The 23,679-nt window shown below is 38.9% G+C and overlaps 3 protein-coding genes and 1 long non-coding RNA gene across 5 annotated transcripts; 2 read left to right on the forward strand and 2 right to left on the reverse strand.

The window, feature by feature from the left end:
* The first annotated feature begins 1,206 nt into the window (after window positions 1-1,206).
* Window positions 1,207-5,762, forward strand: ndufaf1 (NADH:ubiquinone oxidoreductase complex assembly factor 1). Its single transcript, XM_066678967.1, has 5 exons — window positions 1,207-1,429; window positions 2,034-2,585; window positions 3,456-3,641; window positions 5,233-5,307; window positions 5,399-5,762. The coding sequence occupies exons 2-5, from the start codon at window positions 2,079-2,081 to the stop codon at window positions 5,537-5,539; spliced, it is 909 nt and encodes a 302-aa protein (XP_066535064.1). The 5' UTR covers window positions 1,207-1,429; window positions 2,034-2,078; the 3' UTR covers window positions 5,540-5,762.
* Window positions 5,763-5,818: 56 nt separating this feature from the next.
* On the reverse strand, window positions 5,819-11,538 carry nusap1 (nucleolar and spindle associated protein 1). Of its 2 annotated transcripts, none has more exons than XM_066678965.1 (12): window positions 11,359-11,538; window positions 10,770-10,829; window positions 10,495-10,656; window positions 10,190-10,334; window positions 9,257-9,337; window positions 8,913-9,025; window positions 8,780-8,830; window positions 8,074-8,240; window positions 7,284-7,447; window positions 6,571-6,684; window positions 6,371-6,476; window positions 5,819-5,914 (listed from the first exon to the last, which is right to left on the reverse strand). In XM_066678965.1, exons 1-12 carry the CDS (start codon window positions 11,431-11,433, stop codon window positions 5,827-5,829), a joined length of 1,326 nt encoding a protein of 441 aa, XP_066535062.1. In that variant the 5' UTR covers window positions 11,434-11,538; the 3' UTR covers window positions 5,819-5,826. The 2 variants fall into 2 exon arrangements, with proteins under 2 accessions (XP_066535062.1, XP_066535063.1); XM_066678966.1 differs by having other exon boundaries at window positions 8,074-8,237; window positions 11,359-11,537.
* A 740-nt stretch (window positions 11,539-12,278) lies between these two features.
* Window positions 12,279-17,602, forward strand: oip5 (opa interacting protein 5). Its single transcript, XM_066678930.1, has 5 exons — window positions 12,279-12,664; window positions 12,855-12,921; window positions 15,040-15,162; window positions 15,286-15,367; window positions 15,958-17,602. Exons 1-5 carry the CDS (start codon window positions 12,439-12,441, stop codon window positions 16,111-16,113), a joined length of 654 nt encoding a protein of 217 aa, XP_066535027.1. The 5' UTR covers window positions 12,279-12,438; the 3' UTR covers window positions 16,114-17,602.
* Window positions 17,603-17,977: 375 nt separating this feature from the next.
* Window positions 17,978-23,631, reverse strand: LOC136705396 (uncharacterized). Its single transcript, XR_010804060.1, has 3 exons — window positions 23,442-23,631; window positions 21,777-21,845; window positions 17,978-21,588 (listed from the first exon to the last, which is right to left on the reverse strand). It is a non-coding gene; the product is annotated as an uncharacterized lncRNA (long non-coding RNA).
* Window positions 23,632-23,679: the final 48 nt, after the last annotated feature.

Here is a 23,679-nt window from a genome sequence, read left to right on the forward strand (position 1 = left end):
CCCGGAGGAAACCCATGCGGACACAGGGAGAACACACCAAACTCCTCACAGACAGTCACCCGGAGGAAACCCATGCGGACACAGGGAGAACACACCAAACTCCTCACAGAGAGTCACCTGTAGCGGGACTAGAACTCACTCGCTCTTGTGCTGGTCCCTGGAGCTGTGTGACTGCACCACTACCTGCTGCGCCACCGTGCTGCCCATTAACAACACTATCTGGAAAAAATAAAATAGAATCTATGTTCTTAATGTTTTTCATTATTTTGGAATAATTAAAACAAAAGCTGTTTATTGATGCAAGATTCATGAACATCTAAATATGATTGTCCAAAATCAGTGTTACAGGGTAGCACAGTTTTGCTGGCACATAGCTCCAGGATCTCAGACTCCTGAGGTTGATCCTCACCTCAGTGCCTGTGAGGAGGTGTGCTCTACCCTTGTGTGGCTTTCCTCTGGCTGCATGATCCTGTATGATAGGTGAGCTGTGAAATTGTCCCCCAGTGTGAATAGCTGAGTGAGTGTGTAATAACATGTGGTGGAGTGGTGCTCTATACATGGCATCTATACAGGTATCTGCCTTGTGCCCAGTGATTCTGAGTGGTTTCCTACCCTCCAACCAAGAGTTACAGAGTACAGTTTCTGCAGTGCCAAACCTGGACTAGCAATGACAGAGGATCTGTTTTCACAATAATTTTGAAGCTGTAATTTTAAGGTAAAACTAAAATGATCTAGTGTTTGTTTAAACACACACTCCAGTAATAACCTAGTTTTAACCTTGACAAAATATCAGTATGGTGCATGCTACAAGAATAGTGAAATAAGCAGTCAGTACCATGGCTGAACGTTTCTACTTTAAAACGGCAGTGTTCCAAATACAGGCCCAAACAGGTGAATTTGGCTTTCTTACAAACCTAAGGAACAAATCCTGCAACTTGTAGCAGAGTGGCAGAGGGGATATTGTTCATAGAAGCTGGTTCTTAATTTACAGATTATTATATACTAATGGCTAATGGTTTTACATCTAATACCTTTAAGGCATTATGGGGATTTAATTCTCAATTTCTAAATATGAAATTTTGATTATCAGAGTATTTAATTGATCATTTGAATCTGAATGGTCACGGCATGTAATACATGTAGTCATATATTCCTAACAAAAGAAAAAGGCGTACATCACTATGAAGTGAAAGAGCCCAAAATAGTAGGGAACTAAGAAGCTTCCGCTTGTTTCTGCACGGGTCGATAATGCGGTAGAGCGCGATGGCAGAGGACAGACGTATTCAGATGTGTTTATTAAAAGTTGAGGCGCTTTATTAACTTTTACAGCATCGCCATTTTCTCAGTGTTAATGTGCATTACGGTCTCTTTACAGAGTCTGGATTAAGAATGATTATAGACCTCCTCAACCTTGGATTTCTCTGGTAGTGTAAGTAACACCGTTCACTTTCTGCTGTGATTCGTTTATATTAGCCATAAAAGTAAAGCCATGTATTTGTTTATACCGTCGTTGTAAATTTCATCAGCTCCATTGGCCATGTAAGTGTACTCTGTAGTTTTACATTTACAGACTGTAGACCATCAGTTGCTCTGCATACTTTGTTTGCCCCCTTTCACCCTGTTCTTCAATGATGAGACATGACTTGGATGGTGGATAATTTTCAGCCCTGCAATGACAAGGGGTGGTGTGTGTTGCGTTGGTATGAGTGGATCAGACACAACAATGCAGCTGGAGTTTATTATTATTATTATTATTATTGTTATTATTATTATAGGCATTGTATGGGGTTTAAAAATGTAGTTTTGAGAAATTAACAAATGGGGTTTGTCTTATCCAGTTAAATTTCTTTAAACTTGAAACCTGTATCGGTGAAACTTCTTAAAGTGACATAAATATTGCAGCTCCTGCAAACTGAAAAACAGACCAATTGTAATTATAAAAACAATTCATCTTTAGAGCCCTGCCATTCAAATGTTTTAGATATTAAATGTTGAATTACAGAAATGATCAGTCTCTTTCTCTTTTCTTGCAGAAATAGTTTTGATCCCCTGCATGAACTTTAGAACTTTTCCTTGTCATGTGCAGAGTTATTCTCCAAACTTCAAGAGGATTGTTTGGCCTCTTTCAAAGACGATTGCTGCAGCCATGTGCCATCAAATCCTTAATCCTGAGCAACAGAGGTGTTCATGAAAGGGATTACAGGAGGCCAGGCCAGGCTCCGGACACTCGGTGGCCCTGGCAAAGGGTTAGCTTCGATTTCTCCAAGGGTCTAGAGGGAATACAGAAGCATTTCGAGCTGCTGAAGGATGAACTGGTAGGCCGGTGGAAGGGGCCTGAGGGACGCCCCCTGGAACAGCACATGCTGGAGCAGACTCGAGTGCAGTGGGAGTTCCGTGGGCCAGAGGCACTAGCACGCTGGGTGGTCTCTTCAGATCGAGAGATTGGGGGTCGTAGTGAGGCATACCTGAAGCTGGGCAGGAATGATACCACCTGCCTGCTGTATGGGTCACTGTGTTCCGTTCCACCTCGGGATGGAGAGACACGCTACAGTGGATACTGCACCCTGCGCTCCAAACAGCCTCTGGTCAGTACAATGCTGATCTGAAAATCAGTGACTGGGTTATAGGATGCATTGTGTCTTACATAGTTTGGTCAACATGGCAGTAAAGTTTTATATGAAGAGTTGCAACACCTGGTAAAAGCTAAACATTTCTTGATCTTCCTTAGCAATGTAATTTGTTAAAACCTTTATAGGGAGTCATCAAACAGTTTTTAACAGAATTTGCAGAGCGTAACATATTTAATATTTTAAGTGTCATTGTGTTAAATGAGGGTGGCACGGTGGTGCAGCAGGTAGTGTCGCAGTCACACAGCTCCAAGGGCCTGGAGGTTGTGGGTTCGAGTCCCGCTCCAGGTGACTGTGAGGAGTTGGTGTGTTCTCCCTGTGTCCGCGTGGGTTTCCTCCGGGTGCTCAGTCCAAAAGCACACGTTGGTAGGTGGATTGGCGACTCAAAAGTGTCCGTAGGTGTGAGTGTGTGTTTGTGTATTCCTGCCTTGCGCCCAATGATTCCAGGTAGGCTCTGGACCCACCGCGACCCTGAATTGGATAAGGGTTACAGATAATGAATGAATGAATGAATATGTTACATGATTGAATTATGAGTTAAAATGAATGTGTTCATGTATCTTCAAAACATGTTATTTGTCCAGGTGTAGCTAAAATATCATATATGGCTACCATTATATCATTCACTCTTACTTTTCTTTAATGCTTAGAATGGACTGGGAAGTAAATACATTCTGATATTTTAACCTTGTTTACAGGGTGTTATACTGTTTTGTTTTTGATTTTTAAATAAATTACTCTATGATGTAGCTTTATACAGGATTTTGTAGTGAAAATGTAGTAGAAGAGAAATGGAACAACATGTTGAATTCGTTTTTTTTCCACCAGTCTTCTTTCGACAGGAAAAAGCACTTTGATTGGTCAAACTTTAACACGCTGTATATGCGCATTCGTGGAGACGGAAGACCGTGGATGATTAACATCTCAGCAGAGACCTTCTTCTCCCATCAGAGAGATGACATCTACAGCTACTTTCTGTACACTCGAGGGGGTCCATACTGGCAGGATGTTAAGGTTTGTGATGTAAAATGTTTGGCAACACTTTTCATAATGGAAAATTATCCACACGGTTAAGCATGTCCCAAATGGTGCACTTGTGGTCCAGCAGTCCACAACTAAGCATGAACATGAGGATTGAGAATTACAGTAAAATATTAGGGAATGGAACCCAAACTAAAAAAAAACTTTTGTTTTCTAAAAAATTTTGGGAAACAAAAAACATGTTGCTCAATTATAAAAAAGTAAACCTAAAAATTAAAATGAGAACTTTAACAATTAAATATGTTCCTTATATTTGTTTGAATGTGGATCATCAGAAATATTTAATTTAACTCATTTTTTCTGCCCTCATGTGCTTCTTTTTTCTGTTAAGTTTGTGCTCAAAATGAAATTTGTTTGCATATCTCCAGTCTATGAAAACTGGCAATCACAATCAGTTCATTTTTAATACACAGGGTGGGCCATTTATATGGATAACCCTTAATAAAATGGGAATGGTTGGTGATATTAACGTCCTCTTTGTGGTACATTAGTATATGGGAGGGGGGAAAATCTTCAAGATGGGTGGTGACCATGGTGGCCATTTTGGATCCAACTTTTGTTTTTTCAATGGGAAGAGGGTCATGTGACCCATCAAACTTATTGGGAATTTCACAAGAAAAACAATGGTTTTAACATAACTTTATTCTTTCATGAGTTATTTACAAGTTTCTTATAAAATGTGTTCAAAGTGCTGCCATTGTGTTGGATTGTCAATGCAACCTTCTTCTCCCACTCTTCACACACTGATAGCAACACCGCAGGAGAAATGCTAGCACAGGCTTCCAGTATCCGTAGTTTCAGGTGCTGCACATCTTGATGGTATAGTGTGGTATATGGGGTACAAAGATAGTGGGGCCATTCTTCATCAATGGAAACTTCCAGGCCACTGGATGCGAAATTGTTGAAAACACATGATGATGTGTTTTCCTCTTTATCCACTGAAGCTGGCATGTTCCCTGAGTTTTTCCAGCAAGATGGTGCACCACCACATTATGGGTGTCAGGTCCGAGCATTCCTAGATGAACAGTTTCCTGGAAAGTGGATTGGTCGTCGTGGGCCAGTTGAATGCCCCCCTCCAAGGTCTCCCGATCTGACCCCCTTAGACTTTTAACTTTGGGGTCATCTGAAGGCCATTTTCTATGCTGTGAAGATATGAGATGTGTAGCACCTGAAACTACGGATACTGGAAGCCTGTGCTAGCATTCCCCAGACTGTACTGGGGCTAGCAGGATAAAATCTGGGTAACATCTAGTACAAATGTTATGGACGTTTATTTTCATGCAAAGGGCTCCTCTGTATAAGTTCTTGTTTACTGTGCATATGTGACAGGGGCCTACGTCTGCAAGGGCAAGCCATATGAAGCATTGTACTCTTGGGTGTCTGTGTCAGTTTGGGAGCAGGTTTTGTTTAGATTAGTGTGAGTTTAAAAAAATATGTGAACAGCCAAAAAAAAAAAAAGGGATTTTGCCAAAAAATGAGTTTGGTACCTGCTGTGCTAACATAGCCTTTGAGGACCGCAGGGCTTAGTGATTTTACTTCCAACAAGTACTGTTTTTTTTTGTAGATCCCCTTTTCCAAGTTCTTTCTCTCAAGTCGAGGCAGAATACAAGATGACCAGCATGCTCTCTGGCTGGACAAGGTCTGGTTAATTTCCTTAAGAGTACATTTACATAACTCTGCAGAATGCATTATAAGTATACATCCTTTCACATGTCTAAATTTGTTTTTAGGTGAACACCATTGGCTTCACACTGGGAGACAAAGCAGATGGTCCTTTTCAGCTGGAGATTGATTTTATTGCTTTGTGTAATGACCGTGCTCACACTGAAGAGTTTGCATACGAACTGTACAAAAGGAACCCGGAAGTCTGAGCTGTAAGACTGTAAATATCATCCAGACCCAGACATTAAAATCAGAGACAACAATGTACAAAACAAACATTTAGACTAGTTTAATAACAAATAAAAGCACATTTTAAAAAGCAAAACTCAGCTATCATTTATGATTTGTGTATATACAAAAAAGATGGCCTAAAACATTTAAAAAGGTGGCAGCACATACATAAAAAAAAGGTATCAAAACACTAACAACAATCAGACGGGGAAGGGAACAACAAAAACAACACCACCTTTAAAGCAGATTATTAAACACTGAAGTATTAAGCAATAACAAGGCCACGTTTAGCCCCAAGCATCTTTTCTTTCTTCTGCTTCCTGTCTTCTGCTTGTTTGACACGTCGCTCCGCTCTGCAGAAGAAAAGATGGGAGAAAAACTCAGAATTACCATTCAAAGCAGTGCCAAGCAGATTCTTCTTAAAGGATGGAGTGCCATTAAAAATGGGCAGTTTCTTGTTCCAAATGTGGTCAGACAATTTAATAATTAGATTTTTGACTGAGCCAAGTGTATATCAGAGGTTCCCAAACACCAGAACGTGGGTTGTTTGGTACCAGACCGCAACACAACTGCTACCTACTCTGTGGGAAAGTAGCAGCATCTAAACTGTTCAATTGAAATATTGGGGAAGAGAGAAAAGGGGAAAAACATTCAGACTTAAAGTAAGGTAATGTAACCAAGGCTTTAAGCATCTAAAATGTGAGGGGAGGGGCATCTGCACTTCTATTAAAATATTACTAGTCCCTGCTCCTCATTGTTGATGCTAAAATCCAAAATAAGAGTGAGAACAGTGGCAAAGACTCCCTCACCTTGTCTGTACTTGGTGTTGTTTGAAGTTTTTCTGGTGAGATGGAATTGTTTGTGATTGGTTCAGGGCTGCATTTTCATGAGCTGCACCAAAAGGCTTCAGTTTTCCTACGGAGAAAATTGAGCATTTTTATTAAAGTGTGATATGCATTATAAACGTGATTTGCAAATGCAATTAATGCATAAAACTGAGAGCACTCACCTTTGTGAGGCTTGTAACTGAGGGGCCGAGAAAGACTGGCTTTCAAATCAAATGCGTTTTTCTTGTTGGTCCCTGGAGTGGAAGGTAAACCACTGAAGACAAATGGAGTTGTCCCTAAAATTAAATGATGGGCATACAGTAAGTTAGTCAACCTTAAACCAAAACAATAGCTCACTGTTGGGAGAAGAGAATATGCAAAACATATGCAGTTTAATAATAATGTTTTACACACACACACGTCACAGTATAAAAGTCAAAATTTTGGACATCCTCTCATTCATAAATGAAAATGGAAGACATCAAAACTATGAAGGAACACATGGAGTTATGTAGTAAACAAAAGTGTTAATCAAACCAGTATATGTTTTATACTTTAGATTCTTCAAAGTAGTCCCCCTTTTGTTTGATGACAGCTCTGCACACATTCTGCATTCTCTCTCTAAGCTTCATGAGGTTGTCACCTGGATTGTTTTTCAGTGAACAGCTGTGGCCTCATCAAGAGTTCATTTGTAGAACTGCTCTCCTTCTTAATGTGTCTGAGACTATATCTTGGGCTGTGCAGAGGTAGGGGCTGGTACAGTTCTATACAGTGAATAGCTCTAGTTCACCAATGACTTATGATGTGTCCAAACTTTTGACTGGTACTATATATAAAATTTTGTTTTCCATTAATCTTAATTTTAGTGTCATAGAAGGAAGATTAATTTTTTTACCTGGTGTTTTGTTAATGGGGCCAGCATTCTTGTTAATATCTGATTTGGCACAGACTTCAGACTTTCTTCCCGGAGTGGGAGTGAAAGGAATCATGGGGGACATCCGAGCTGGGGTCTTAACCAAAGAACGCTTGTGCTCATTATCCTGTGTCCCCTGAGAAAACCTAACAAGATCAACACATGCAAACATTCAGAACAAAATTAATTTCGGTGTAAAAACATCAAGTACTCGGCTCAAAGCATAATACATTGTGTCAATTTTGCTGAAGACTGCAATTTAAATAGGATTATTTCCAACAAAACAAGGGCAATACACCCTAGAGACATAAGGCAGATGAATCACTGGTTGAAAAATGAATGGGAAAGCTCATAATGCTAAACATCGTGTCTGAAGGGTGAACAGTAAAAGTAAAAAGTTCAAGTAAAAAGAGCAAGTCAGCTCACTGGTAAACTCTCAAGGGATAAATGCCTGCTCTTGTTCTGCCGTGTTATGAAAATGTGACATGGCCAGAGCAAAGTTAAAAATGTTTGCAATGTTAATGTAGCCTTAATTTTTGATTTGTAGGTCTCTCCTCATTCAAACAGATGTAATCCTGGTCTTGATAATCTTTGAGTGGAAATAAATGTCTGGTGGCTTTACCAACAAAGACACAAAATTGACAGACCTTTATATGAGGACTGTGTTGAATGCAGTGCCTGATTGCCAGCTCACATTCTCTACCTGAAGGTAGGCTTGCTCATTTTTCCCAGTGTGAATATTTATCATTCAGTTCTGCTGCACGCACCCTACCTGACGCTGATTTTGTTGGTAGAAAAGACATTGGGTCTGAAGCAAGCGCTGTCCTTTGATGCAGACTTGTTGGCATTGATGACAGTAAACCTTCGTTTCGCTGCAGCTGGTTTGCTCTCCTGCATGCATGGGCTGAACAGCGAGGCTCTGCTTACCGGGGGCTTCTGCTGATTAACATGCATTTTAGAACTTAAGACTATTTTATGAAATACTCATTTTATGCATAGAATTGATGGACAAACCAATTCAAGTTAGGCTAGAGATATACTTGCTGTTTGGCCATGCATTCCTCTGGGGAGACCAAAGAAAGATGCAGTTGATTTTGGACTTGGCTCTGCTACATCCGTCTTCAAAACCTTCCACAACTGTGATGGTGTTGATCGCCTGTACTGCCCCCACCATTTACATGTGCACTCACATATTGTTAAATTTCTGAGGACGTGCACAACCGACAAAAGCTATTCAAGACTGCTATCATGCATATGCGAGTGCGTTGTAAACTGCAAATATATCTCTAGCCTTAGGCCTGTCAGGATCATTAACTATTAATTGACAGTTGCCATAGAAAACACATCAAACGACTTCACACTTTGTTGTAACATATCAATGTGAAAATTTTAAATGGCTGAAAAACAGCTAAATAATTTGAATCAGATCGAATAATAACTTAATCATTGTTTTATACCTAATTCAACGATTTACTTACAGCTGGAGTCTTTGCATTGCCAGATTTCTTATAGGTGTTCTCAGTCTGAGCCTGAAACAAGAACATTTTCAATATTCAGTCACACCACCTGATAGAAAGTGCCAATGTAAGTAAGTACAGATATAAAAATTACCTTCAGGTCTTTAACCGTGTTTTGGAGTGCTTCTATCTGTTTGTTCTTCCTCTGCACATACGAATCAATAGACTCCATCTTGTTGAAATGTGCTTCATGGAGTTTCTTGAAGTCTGAAATAGACACGCAAATGTTATACAAAACATGGTGGTAATGAAATTGACAATTTGAAATGTGACATGTTCAAACACAGACAATAAACAAGACCCAGCCCTGCTACTCTTTCTTCCTTGCATATTAATATAAGAATTATCAGGCTCAGGCTTTATTGGCAAGTGCTCCAAGAGACTGTGCTTCCTATATAAATCTGCCCCAGCAGTGTGTCAACATATAATGAAATTTACTGGGAGTGGTAGGCCTCAGTGCTTTCTTCTTCAGTAGACCCTCATGACGAGGAATTTTGCCAGCAGTCTTCGCACCCACACCTGCAAAGAGAAAAAAGGGTCACTGGGAACATCATAGTTACTGAGGGGGGAAGAAAAAAACCAAAACAACACTTGTGTGCTTATGGGAAATGTGGCCAAATACCAGTGCTGACAAAGTGTTGATAAGAAATGTTAGGACAGGAACCATATTTCTGTATGGATACAGAATAATTAAACACAAACCTTTTAGCAGTTGCCAAGCGTTACATTCAATTTTGACTACAGAGTACAATCAATACCTCATCAAATCTTTACACCATGTCTTATGCTGTTAAATACCTTTAGTAAGTAACTGCCAATAAAGTAACAGAAATAAATTAATTAGTAAAAAAAAAAAAAGAATGCAGCATCTCTGTATATCAATAACAATAAGTCACACACATGCAGAGAAGAAAAGAGAGAGAGAGGAAGAGAGAGAGTGTGAATATGCATATTCACTGCTGGTAAACATTATGGTTCTGTTCTGTACTATATACTATAACTATATCTGAATAAAAGCTGGGAAACTTCAATATGTTCTGGACTCGCTGTTTAAAAAACATGATAAAAAGGATATTACCATGAAGCAATTGCAACTAACTCTGGAACTAAGGAGTAAAATTCCACTCTGGTTCCTGCCTACGGCCAGGAACTATATTATTAAAAAAGCTAATTTTATTTTGTATAAACTACTCAGCCTTTTCAGCAAAATAATTCTGGTTTACAGATATTCGGTGCCTCCCTATTTTATATCAAATTGAAAGAGATTTAGGAGATGTAAATTTTGCTCCCTGTGGTTACATTTATTAGATTTAAGCATGGATTAAGCAATTTGGATTTTACATACTTTTAGCACTTTATTATTTGATTTACCTTTGTTATTTTTATGAATAGATTCAGGTTTAGACTCTTTCTGCTCCTCAGATGAATCTGGAGTCTCCATGTCCTTAGCCGAGGACACCTTCCTTCTCTTTGAGCTGCTTTTGCCATCCTCTGCTTCATTCAGCTTGGCATCATCCTAAAATTTATGAATAGTGTTGGTTTTTATTCAATTTGTTACAAACTCAAACAGTACGACTGTAACCAGGCATGGGCAAAGTGGGATACACTCACGTGAAAATGGTCTGGATATATTGCATTTAAGTAGTATTTACAATTTCTTGTCAAAAAAGTCTCACCTGAGTTGTGCTCGCTTCCTGTTTGGGATAATCAGCTGCACACCTTTGATCTGAACGTTTCCTCTTTGAGCTCTGAGCCTTACCACGGCGTTTGGTGACATCTGAAGCCTGGTCCTCTCCCTTCCCAGGTGTCTGCGCATCACTAGACGCAACACTGTTTCCCTGAAGGGCGCAATGCATTTGTAGTTGAGGCACCACAAAATTACACCAATATTAAACAAAACAACGTTTAAAAATGACAAACGGTGCACAATGACATGAGAAAATTCACTCACATTCTCTGAACTCTCTTGCTGTTCAAAGTGCTGCTTCAATGCCTTCAGCAGTTTCTCAGCCTAAACACAAAACAGTGGAATCCGTGTCATGTACAAGCTTCTCTTTTACAGAGTTTTACAGAGTATCTGTGTTTTGTCCATGTATTACCAATGAAGTGCACTTGCAACTATTTTTCATAAGTATATGCACTGTACGGACTACAGAGTGGATCTCATTCTATATTTTTGACATTTAAACAATGTTTACATACTTATCAGTTAACAATGTTATTAATGAAAAGCTTGAGACAAAGAGGGGTTTCAAAGACCCAGCCCAATCACAATGAATCACAAAACACACCAGTGAATAGGACACGTTACAGAAAAACACATTAGCTAAGTAGCTACTAAACACAATGAGACCATGGAATATGTCTAAACGTAAAAAACACAATGATAATATTGGATATGGTGTTAATAATAAACAAATGTACTGCTAATGCAGCTAAAACAAAAACAAATCTGAAACTACACCTTATAGGTAGTGATAACTAGCTACAACACTAACACCGCCCCAGCCCAAAAAAAAGGTTACAAATATTCGACTTGCCTTCATGTTAGCTTTTAGACCAACGCTCTTGGCAAGCTGCCGGAGGTCTGCATATTTCATAGAATCTAAATCCATTTCTCTGGTCGAAGGAAATATAAAATATAACGTAAGACAATTGCCCGCTATCCGTGAACCGCGCGGTTCAACAACCCGTTTGTTTTGAAAGCGCCTGCGTCGGTTGAAAACCACTTTTCAAAAATCGCCACCTAGTCGTCTGATTGGCTAGAAGCCTTCGTGACGACACTAACTTTTTACGTTGTCATTGGTCTGCGATACTTCAATATGGGCGGGTCTAAGACGAGCCCGCGTAAGTGAAGCCTAATCACAAAATGCTTCTTTTTTCCCTACATAGTGCACAATGTACACCCTTAACCTATGATTTCCCCACACTAAAACATCATAGCATTTTTTAGATAGTGAAAAGTGTTGTTCTTGACTACATATAAAGTATTTTATATAATTTATAATGGATTATTTTACTGTCAAAAGCGTCAGTTCATGACTTATATAAGGCACTAGGTAGGGAGCATAGAGCCATTTGATATTCATCCAGAGATTCATGAGTTACAGCCGTTCATGGACATTTTGGCTCTTTTTGGCTCAGCTAATAAGTAAGAGTCGGTTCGTAAATGGCTCTTCATTTTGTAGCATTAAAATAAAAAATAGCTATGTTAGGGATAATACCTATAATTTTATGTTCATTAATATAGTTATTTAGATGTTATATAGATAGGGGAAGTTTTTTCAATTTTATATGAAATATTGATGAACATAAATTAGTTTTTAAGGGTTAATCAATGACCAGATGGGGAATTTAGGGGAAGGCCAAAATAAAATGATAGAAAATTCTGTTAAAACGATCCATGAGCAAACAAACACAATCCCACTGATAATCAGTTCGAATATCACGATCTTCTTATTTATATTTATTTAAATCCATAAATTTAAAAAATAACCCTTCTGCAAGGAGTCAACTTATTGAACGTTCACTTAAGAGTCGACTCACTTGGAAAGGACTCGTCGTTTCAAGTTCGTTTGTAGTGTTTAGTGGTTGCTGTTAAAGTTTATTTAACGTTTAAGATGTCATACGGAAGCCGTCATTTTTTGTCAAACCATAACTTCGAATGCGAAAGCATCCAAAGCACCATAGTTATAGACCAACTAAAGGTAATGGAGGACAATAGAGAGCACATTCGGGACTATGAGAAGTGCTGTGTTTTACATTGCGCTAAATGCAGCACAGTGATGGCTGACTCTCTGGGAATATGTGGGGAAGCTAAACCCTTCAAGTCCCTCATTTGTCTCAGTAAGTTTCTGGTGAAAATATTTTTAATTGAAATCAAAACATTACTGGCCTAATGTTATGAGACATTTCAGTGTGTTTCTTTCAGTTTTTTATATCTACCTCTAAAAGGTGTGTAGAATGTTTTAGAAGGTAGAAGGTTTATTATAAACTATGAAAAGCTGGCAGATTTACCATAAATCTTTTTGTCTAGAGGTCACAAATGATGTGAGAGTGAAAGGAAAGTTGGAGATGAGCTTAGAAGGTCCACTGGCTTTTTGGTAAGTATGCTGTCCTATGAAATCTTCCTCCCTTACTATAGTACAACCTGCTTAAAACTGGGGGCTTCACTTGTTGAAATGTAAAATTGAAGCAACATGTGGTACAATAGTCGTAAGATGTGCAAAAATCGGTTGTTTGTGAAAAATATGGTTGTGGATTAATGATGAGTTTTTGAAGAGAATTTATTCAAAGCTGTAGACAGTAAGTGAGGATGTAGAATAATGTACTAGTGATGTAAATACACTCATTGTTGGGGGAAAAAATAGCTGCACTTAGAAGGAAGTGTCAGATCGCAGTTGTATTTGGAAGGGAGCATGTCCCATAGCATCCCCACGTTTTTAACTGTGGATAGGTCTGGCGATGTGGCTGGTTATGGCATAGAATCCATGTCTTCAGGCAGGCTCTTGAGACCACTGCAGTATGCAGATAAGCGTTGTCCTGTTGGAGTGTGTATTCAGAAAACAGAGGAAACTGATTGCAGGACTCTATTTACATAATTTTGGGCTCTCAGTGACTTTAATGAAGGCACCTTGATACCAGGCCTTCTGGAAGTGTGATTCATGACAACAATCCCTTCATCTTGGAGCCGACAAAGGTGCCTCCAACACATGTTAACTTATAGTGTTAAAGGCAGTCATTGTATTGGTCTGCATGCATGTAGTTTTAGCTGTTGCCAGCATAACAGCACAAGTTAGAATGCAACATCCTTATTTATGTCACATGCGCAGCTGATCATTTTCATGTCTCACATTGTCAAACCAACCCACCAAGTTAAATTGATTGATTGTTGATTGATTCCTTCTGCGGTGGCTCAGCATGTAGGTGTCGCAGTCACACAGCACCAGGGACCTGGAGTTTGTGGGTTCAATTCCCGCTCCGGGTGACTGTCTGCGAGGAGTGTGTTGTGTTCTCCCTGTGTCCGCGTGGGTTTCCTCCAGGTGACTGTCTGTGAGGAGTGTGGTGTGTTCTCCCTGTGTCCGCGTGGGTTTTCTTCCGGGTGCTCCGGTTTCCTCCCACAGTCCAAAAACACACGTTGGTAGGTGGATTGGCGACTCAAAAGTGACCGTAGGTGTGAGTGAATGTGTGAGTGTGTGTTGCCCTGTGAAGGACTGGCGCCCCTCCAGGGTGTATTCCCACCTTGCGCCCTATGATTACAGGTAGGCTCTGGACCCACCGCGACACTGAACTGGATAAGGGTTACAGATAATGAATGAATGATTCCTTCTGGGTGCAATAATTTTTTTGATGTACAAGTGTTTATGTACAAGATTTTGGCATGGTCTGTACAAGTCCTGCAAAACCTCATAATTCGAGATTTTAGCACTTACTCTTTCATGCTTTACAGGGGTCTCATTTCAGCACACATATACATAATATTGAAGTCTTCAGAATCCTACATTTTTCATTCATTCATTCATTGATTGTCTGTAAGCACTTATCAAGTTCAGGGTCGTGGTGGGTCAGGAACTTACCTGGAATCACTGGGCGCAAGACAGGAACACAAACAGGAGAATGCCCCAGTCCTTTACACTCACACTTTCACTCACACATATGGACATTTTTAGTTGCCTGTCCACCTACCAACATGTTTCTTGGACTGTGAGAGGAAACCCACGCAGACACAGGGAGAACAAACCAAACTCTTCAGACAGTCACCCAGAGCGGGAATGGAATCCGCAACCCCAGGATCCTGGAGCTGTGTGACTGTGACACTACCTGCAGCTTCATTGAGCTGCCCCGTACATTTTAAATTTAATTCAAATAAATAAATATATAAACTGCAGCTTTAACCAAAATTAACATAAGATTTTAAAAAACATTACATAATATATTCACCTTAAAATTACAACTTTAAAGTCATCGTGATGTGCCACTTTCTGTAATAGGGAGAATAGAGCCTCTGTCTTTGCTTCTCCAGGCTTAGCATTGCAGAAACTGTACTATGTAACGTTTGGAGGAGTGTAGGAACCCCCCCCCCTCCTTTTACAGGACAGTGCTGTAAAAATGGGAAGCTCCAGAAACAAAAATACCAAAATTTACCTAGTGTCCCTTTAACTTTTTATTTTTATTTTTTTGATGTCTTAAATCAGTTTTGCATTTTCATATTTGTTATACAGCACATACAGACTCCTGGAATGCAAGTGTTGTCATCGATGTGTTGGTGTCGTCCTTCACTCCACTCCAGCACATTTCTCCTCCTTGCGAGACCTCTTCCTCTTGCGAAAAGATATGCTAAACTGGTGAGATTTGTGTATTATGTTTATTCTTGATCTAAAATACTGGAACCATAAACATTCCACTGTTTTTTGAAATGGAAATTCATCTTAAGCCTTTGAGTGTTTTGACACTTTTTCCCCATTTAGCTACATCTTAAAAAATTCCACTGTAGTGAAAGCGTCGAAAGTCAGTTTTGATCCCAGACCTTTAACAAAACATATCTCTGAGGTGAGCATCTCTTAAACTTCACTGTTAGATTTATCTTATGTTTGAAGTGCCTTTTATCTCAATTACGTCATCTATGTTTATACTGCAGTATTTTTTATTCGGGGTTTTCACTGCATGGTCGCAACTCAGGCAAAACACTCAAGCAAGAGCTGGATGGTGCCAAAGGGAATGGAAAAACTCTACTGATCTGTTTGAACTATTGTGCTGAGCCGATTTCAGTCCCTATAAAACACAACAACAACAATGAGAAAACAATGCACAATGTTACCGCTGCCATTGTTGTGGTTTCCAAAGCCGGCAGTTTACTGTTAGAGACAGTGTATTCTGACATCAATAGCTGTATTTTGGGTGGGGGGGGGGGGGGGGGGGGGGCTTTATTATGTACTAAGCGAGTAGAGTAGGTACTATGCAGTGGAAAAGCACCATTTTTATACTGAGGCATGACAAACATTATGTGACTATTTCTTGAAGACGGAATTTGAGGGAGTATACTGGTTAACACACTTATTTCTCCAGAAAGTTGAGTAGGTCTGTGTCGATACATAATTTCCCTTCACTAATGTCTTTCCCTTTTGGCATGGTTCTTCCAGCTGAAACAAGAGTTGGAAGCTCAACTGAAGCAAGTGGACATTGTGAAAGAAATGTTGGGAGATGTGAGCATTCCCAGAGTCGACAGACACATAGACATGACCACTGACATCGATCTTCCTCAGACTACTACTACGCTGACTAGTGGTTTTGAGTAGAAAATATTTATGCAGAAACTGTAAATAAAGTTATTGAAGCTGCTGTTTTATGTACATGGTTTACAAACTGAGCTCTGCATGTAAATGTAATGACCCTGCTTTGAACACTTGTGACCTGGGGGTTATAGGCACCGATTAGCTTCCTTCCAGGTTTCTATCAGTTATAGATCAGCCATAGTCCTGACAGTGCAGCTGTTTTGCTTGCTTAAAGGGTGGTGGTGGTGTACCTGCTCCTATTTTACCAGCCTCAGCTTTCTTACTATTCGCTACCAAGCCAGAATCAACAGCATGCCTTATTGTCATCAGTATGTTTCAAAATGTTTTGAAATTGAATTTTCATGAAGTTTAACATCAGTAGGGGGGGCCAGTGGTGCAGCAGGTAATGTCGCAGTCACACAGGTCCAGGGACCTGGAGGTTGTGCGTTCGAGTCCCGCTCTGGGTGACTGTCTGTGAGGAGTGTGGTGTGTTCTCCCTGTGTCCGCGTGGGTTTCCTCCGGGTGACTGTCTGTGAGGAGTGTGGTGTGTTCTCCCCATGTCCACGTGGGTTTCCTCCGGGTGATTGTCTGTGAGGAGTGTGGTGTGTTCTCCCCGTGTCTGCGTGGGTTTCCTCCGGGTGGTCCGGTTTCCTCCCACAGTCCAAAAACACACGTTGGTAGGTGGAATGGTGACTCCAAAGTGTCTGTAGGTGTGTGTGTGTGACTGAGTTGCCCTGTGAAGGTCTGGCGAGGCGCCAGGGTGTATTCCTGCTTTGCGCCCAATGATTCTTGGTAGGCTCTGGACCCACCGCGACCCTGTATTGGATAAGCGGTTGCAGATAATGAATAAACATCAGTAATTACCTTTTTTTTTGCCAGGCCAACAGTGTGAATTACAGTGCCCAACTCACTTTTGTTAAACCAGCTTTTTGGAACACCTCTTGAAGAGTTCAATGCCTCAAAACGAAGAATGTTATATGACATTACATACTGCTTAATGACAGACATTATTGGGGAGTGTTGAGTTTTTAAAGTCCTACTTTAAAATCTACATACAGCAATGGCAATATGGAATGTGTTAAATGCAGGGTGGTGCGACAGGTAGTGTTATTGTCACACAGGTCCTGGGATTGCGGGTTCCAAGACCCGTCCGGGTCACTGTCTGTGAAGAGTTTGGTATGTTCTCCCTATGTCCACATGGGTTACTTCTTAGTGCTTGTTTCTTGCCAAAGTCCAAAAGCACACATTGGTGGGTAGATTGGCTACTTGATAATGTCCACAGGTGTAAGTTATGTGTGTGTCCTGTGATAGACTGCTTGGTCCATGGTGTGCTCCTGCCATGCGCCCAGTGTTTCCTGGTAGGCTCTGGAACTGGATAAGAGCTTACAGACAATGAATGAATAAATATTACGATGAATATACAAAAATCTCTCTATATTTTATCCAATAATGTTAATACAAACCGGACACGTGTAGGCTTGGCACCATGCTGTTTTTATTGCTAAATTTCTGATGCATTTTTTTTCCTTTCAATTGTACAAATTCAAAAAGAGGTTCATCTTAGCATGCTCAGCGCATATGTAGTGCATAGATTTAACCAAACATACAGTTTTCCCATCCATTGGCAAAAAATGCAAGTGACAGCAGGGTCATACAAATCACATGAAGTCACTGATTTGGGTCAGCCAGCTCATTACAAATCATGAGTCTTATTAAATTTATTTTACAATTTCAGTAAGTCTATGTATTGACTCAGTTCTGTCTAATTGACTCTAGTATTGTGATGTAAAATCCAAATTCTTGTGACATTTGTAGTACACCATAAATGATTCTTTGAATTTGTTTTTGTCTTATATCAGACGTTGTACAGTTAACACATTTGTCTGTTACAATAAAGCCTTACAACAAGAACAATATTTTCCAGACTGCACTGTTGGCTTTAAGAATAACAAAGGTTACAGTGGGGTATACATATAATAAAAGGTGGGGAAAATAACATGGAAATTCATTTTTTTCTTAAGAAAACAAAAAAAAAGTTAAATGGTTTCACATTTCTGCATTTTTCCTCAAGCAAGCATAATTATTGCATGCAGCACAACACTTTTCTTACCCACTTCTACCATGCAGCAGCTATTCTGCATTCCAATACAAAAACACCAATTAATACTAGTCTTACAAATAACTATTGCACAATGATGCTCATATTTTCTGTGGTATCTGATATAACTGTTGATACCTATAACATAAATCTATACAGTCTGAGTGTCGTCAACAGCTATCCAACACTTTTGCTCCTATTGCTTTCAGTTAAAACTGACTGCATATATATTTGTTTTCTGTGCGTTTTGATTATGTTTTCAGCTTCTGTATGGTTTTTAACAACATAAAACATGCAGTACAGTACAATGTTGTAGACTATTTCCCCCCTCCTCCAAAACGTTTAACCAAGTTATGGTACTACATTCAAACTGTTTTTTTGGGAGATGGGGGTGGGGTTAATTTTCAATGAAAGTACAAACCCAAATTCTAGAAAAGTCAGGACAGTATGTTAAGTGCTAGTAAAAACAAAAAGGTATGACTAATACATTTTGTTAATTTAAAATTAATGTTAAACTATTACACCAATTCCCAATTTGAAGTTTGCAGCACGTTCCATAGGAAGAAGCCATTGCTGTTTATCTTTTTTAAAATCATTATTTTATAATCTTTAGGGACTGAAGACCCCGACTGATCCAGTTCTAATAGCTACATTTTTTGCTTTCTGTTTTTTATTTGCATTTTGCCAACTGTTCCAACTTTTCAGAATCAGGTTTGTATTTGATGCACTGCTATTCACCGGCCTATTTCCCCATGGGCTGTTTCAACATAGTCTACCAATGGACATTAACAGCTGCTATGTGCCATGTAAAAGGCCTTAACACTCACCACAGCTACAAATATGCTACAGTTTTCCATTCCACAAAACACCATTCTGGCACTAGAATTCATGCATATAATAAGATTATTGCTTCTAAATAACTAACATAAGATGTATTATGGCTTGCATATATGTAAGTGTACTCTAAAAATATACTTTGCTTTCCAGTCCTTGAGGTATTTGTCTACATTACAATATTTTGATTGTTAGGGCATGCAACTACAGGTTAACTCAACGTAGGCTATAATTTGTGCAACTTTGATGCTAGATAAATTACTATCCACCAAACGCTCATAGGCTTCCGCGACTATGAGTGAGATGGCACTAAATTGGAGAGATTTCTTTATTCAGTCCCTTTCCCCCCGCCCAAAGATGTTTACTTAGTTCTTTCACAAATGGAAAATAATTTGCCCTCTCCAATTCACAGCATGTCTCTGATAAAGCTGTGAAGCACCTATTTATATGAAAAAAAAACACTCAAAAAACTATCCTCCTGTTTATCCTTCTTTGACTTTGATATTTGACTGGTGCTGCGTTACAAGGTTATGGGTGAGATCGAGGTGGGTGATGCTGGTCAAATTTGTCACACAAAAACCTTACAGTAACACAAACTAGTATTACATTTACAAGATCATGCAATTTGGTTTTTCAATACTTTCACATGTTCTCCAGCCAGACAATGATACTTAGGGGAAATGATGTAGGCTAGCTAATCCTAATCAAAATACACATAACAAACAAAAAAAAATTGACTTTCTTGTAACTCATCTAGGCCTATCTTAGGTTTTGTGATTTACCCAAAGCAATCCAAATTTCCCATTCAAGGAAAAAAGGATGTTTCACCAACAGTGGTAACTATCTGCTTAACTAACTGTTCATTATAGTATATATACTGTATATTTTACTACAACTACTTTTTTCTGCAAGCATTACGTTCTGTCATGCATGGCCACATATAATGTTGGCACAACAAATCCCGCTACAGCAAAGTAAGCGGATGAGTCTATACATCATTTAATGGAAGACATTGGTGATTTTGTTGTTTTTTCACGAACAACTCGTCACTTTGTACAATATACACATTTATCTCAAAACAGGACAAAAGGGCATCCATATTGCACATATCCCATCTTCCTGGATGTTCTTCCCAGGATTTAGGTTCCAACTGGCGCAAAATCTTGTTGGTTTTTGTGCTACTAAACCTTTCAAATGCCATGAAAATGCTTCCCAGTGCATAAACTATCAGTCTAAATAGTAAATTGTTAATTATCCGGTCAAAATGTTGGTACCTAATCTAATCTAAATCTGTATCTAAGTGTGCCTTGTTGAATTTTCAGTTCTCACTAGACATTTAAAGCTATCAGAAGTGTCATAAAATATTAAAATATGTTTATATTCTTACTGGATGGTCAGACATGCACGGGAAAATAAAATAAAAAGAATTTCCTGAATAATGTAAATAAAGGATATTTTTCTACTTCCTGTAGTTCTTTTAAAAGCTCTAAAGTTTATTAAGGAAATCTAGATGTTCTTAGACATGTCTAAACTTTAACATGTCCACACACAAAGTAAAAAATACCATGTCATCTCATGTAGATCAATATTTAAACAAACAAATAAATAAAATTGTGGCATGCTCAGTTTTAATTTCCTTTCAATCTATCGACATTTCTTAGTACTAAGAACTAGTTATAGCACAGGCAATGTTGGGGTTATTAACTTAATAATAAAGCACTCAATTGCCATGAAAATATGAGGGGAAATTTATGAAATGAAGCTGTAGCCAAAAAACTTAAGCATGCTAATGTGGCTAACACAAAATTAAGCCATTAGCTACAAATTAGCATAACGATAAACACAGCTTTCATTCACTGTCAACATTAGCTCAGCCAACTGAAATATATACAGAGAACTATTTGTTCAACTTTGTTTTATAGATTTCAAAATGTAGGCCGCGGTTCTGTTAGGAAAAAAATGGACGAATGAATGTTACAAATAATATTTCAACATCATTAAAGTCGCTGTTGTGCTGGAAAGTGCTTAAATATTCAGGGAATATCTACAAGACCAGATGTATGCATATTTTTTCATTAAACTACCAATGAGTATAAATGCTGTTCATTTTGAAACACGTTGTTACTGTATGATAGGAGTTAGCTTTATTTATGTTTGTCTTCTGTGGTCTGAGATCACTGTAAAAACTAAAGTCTAGTGTCCAACTACACTGCAAGGGTTTAAAATGGACCAATATTAATTTGGGGTACATATGCAGCATGGGTATCTAATGGTGAAATGCAAGGAAAAGTAGTATGGAACACATTAAATATTTAAACCAAACTGCAATATTTTAAAACTGATACAAGTTCTGCAATAAAGAGGGGGAAAAGACCCAAGATGTTTAACGGTACATGAGTAGTTACTGCAGTAATCCTTTCCACTGAGAACTGTGGACGAATGACATGGATGAAGAAAATGTACACGGCTGATATGTCCAGACTTCACAGGTTATGCCAACCATCACTCCTCTCCTGCGAAGGTCGGTCATCACATTAAGTGCTATCCAGGAGTGAAGTGAATCATACCTGAAGGAATCCAGGACAATAAAAACTTTACAGTAAACAAATGACTTATCTGCACAAAACACATTTCAATTTATATCCCTCATATATGCATTGCACTGAGGATTGTGACCTTAAGGCCTATATGCTACTGCTCATTAGTTATGTCATCAGGAGTCTTTTGCAGATACTGCCCGTGTTATTTAACTCACCAAATGATGGTTCCATTGTAGTGTTATGCCAAAGCATACTGAAAGGTTTACTTTCGCTGAGTGAAATGTCTGTTGACAAAAAAAACAACAAGAGATTATTAATATTGGGAATAGGCAATTTCTCTGCCATAAGATAATAATTGAAAATAGGTGCATAAGTAAAAATATCAGAGTGCCCCTGGTCTGCTATTGTTGTTTACGTACATTTCCAACAGAGGTCCAGCATGCCAAATCCTGACCAATGCATTAGAGAACTTGGCTACATTCAAATTACAAACCTCATTAATCAATTTCAATTGTTTTTTTGCTCAGACTGGATTTGGCTATATTGATGGTTCACATTCATAAATGTAAGTGAACTTCTGTCTGTAAATTTAACAAATCTGTTCCTGAATTTGTATGCATGTGCACATTAATATGTTTATGCAGCTCTGTACCCAAAGGGTCCCCTCTGAAGTGCACAATGAAGGTCTTTAAATAACGGGTCGGGTTCATCTGTGTGAACTTGGCTAACACAAACCCATTTATATTTAACAATCACCAACACGGCTCCTTTTCTAAAGTCAAGTGCATTATTTTGGTGCAGAAGCCGTAGTTTCATCACGCAGTTCACTATATAGAGAGCACGGAACCATGGGACAGGCTAAAAATATAAATAAATCAGATGTGTTTCTCTTTTAGGCAAAAACATGATGTGAGTCTATTCAGCCTGGTAATGTGAACATAGCCTCAATCATCAGCCAAGCTGGTGAACCACAACAACAAAGACAGCCATTCCGGTCTGGAGTGTTGATTTCCAAAAAGGTTTTCTCGGGTTCAGAATGCTCTTGTGCAGAGGACACTGCTGAAATAATGATTTTTAATCTCTTTTTCCATGTTTTCCCAGTTTATTTGTATTTGTTGAAAATAATGAATAAAATGCCTAGTGCATTTTTATATACTAAATAGCTAAAAGATTCTTTGGTACACTTAATTGTGTTTTTTTTATATACTGCTTGTTGTAACTTATATTCCAAAGATGCTTAGTTTTAAAGAAAACAGTTAAGTTTTTAAGTACAAGCTTATAGCATGGCAAACAATGCCATAATGTGAGGAAATACCATTCCTCTCAAAAATGCCTCAAAATTATTCATTTAAAAATATACTATATTACTCACAATTATGTATAAAGCAATACTTTTATAGCAGCCGGCTAAAATACACTAATGGTGCAGTGATAAATTGAGATTGTAAAAGGTGCATTGGGTTCCACCTTAAATGTTGCAGCAGTGAACAGAAAATAAAAATTAATCCTTTCTATTCTAATTGAATTAGAACATGCAGATATGATACGTACGCGACTAACATTTATACGTTTAGTATGAGAGAATATTTCCCACCCCCTAAATACGTTTACTTGAGATAAAAGAAAAGAAAAAGCGGTTTCTGTGTAAAGCCTGGGGCAGTGATGGTGATAAAGCTGACCGCTCGCTTCTTAATCTCCATCTGCTTGTTCGAATTTGTCGTTCCACCTTAAATGATGCAGCAGTCGCATTCTTCCACAGAACGCCAGACTGTAAGTCCTGTCCATTTAAGGTGGAACATAAAATTCGAAAGCCAACTACTTTTGGTAAACAAAGAGCATGCAAGTATAGAGCTATATTCTCAGATAAAAATCGTGCGTACCGCGGAGTCTCCGATATTCTCCGCTTCATTGGTATGATATAAAGATTAGTCCCCGCGCTCCGGTATGTTCCTCAGGGCTGTAAAGCTTCGCTGTTACCCTTGTTCAGGATTCGGTTTGATTCTCTATTACTCAGCTACGCCATTTCACCAATTTCCCCACTCTGTTAAACTCCTCTATGACGTTTATCTTTCCAGTAAACCGATTGGTCAGGAGACTTGACAATCAGTACCTAGCACC

This window comes from Hoplias malabaricus, chromosome 8 (genome assembly GCF_029633855.1).
Source record: "Hoplias malabaricus isolate fHopMal1 chromosome 8, fHopMal1.hap1, whole genome shotgun sequence".
Taxonomy (NCBI): Eukaryota; Metazoa; Chordata; class Actinopteri; order Characiformes; family Erythrinidae; genus Hoplias; species Hoplias malabaricus.

Excerpts from the sequence above, each read along its gene's own strand:
- oip5 (XM_066678930.1), top strand. The coding sequence starts at position 12,439 with ATGTCATACGGAAGCCGTCATTTTTTGTCAAACCATAACTTCGAATGC. Across the intron at positions 12,665-12,854 it reads CAAGTCCCTCATTTGTCTCA|AGGTCACAAATGATGTGAGA; the intron begins GTAAGTTTCTGG and ends CTTTTTGTCTAG. Across the intron at positions 12,922-15,039 it reads GAAGGTCCACTGGCTTTTTG|CACATACAGACTCCTGGAAT; the intron begins GTAAGTATGCTG and ends TTTGTTATACAG.
- nusap1 (XM_066678965.1), bottom strand. The coding sequence starts at position 11,433 with ATGGATTTAGATTCTATGAAATATGCAGACCTCCGGCAGCTTGCCAAG. Across the intron at positions 8,241-8,779 it reads GCAATGCAAAGACTCCAGCT|CAGAAGCCCCCGGTAAGCAG; the intron begins GTAAGTAAATCG and ends CATGTTAATCAG. Across the intron at positions 7,448-8,073 it reads ACCAACAAAATCAGCGTCAG|GTTTTCTCAGGGGACACAGG; the intron begins GTAGGGTGCGTG and ends TGATCTTGTTAG.
- ndufaf1 (XM_066678967.1), top strand. The coding sequence starts at position 2,079 with ATGTGCAGAGTTATTCTCCAAACTTCAAGAGGATTGTTTGGCCTCTTT. Across the intron at positions 2,586-3,455 it reads TGCGCTCCAAACAGCCTCTG|TCTTCTTTCGACAGGAAAAA; the intron begins GTCAGTACAATG and ends TTTTTCCACCAG. Across the intron at positions 5,308-5,398 it reads ATGCTCTCTGGCTGGACAAG|GTGAACACCATTGGCTTCAC; the intron begins GTCTGGTTAATT and ends ATTTGTTTTTAG.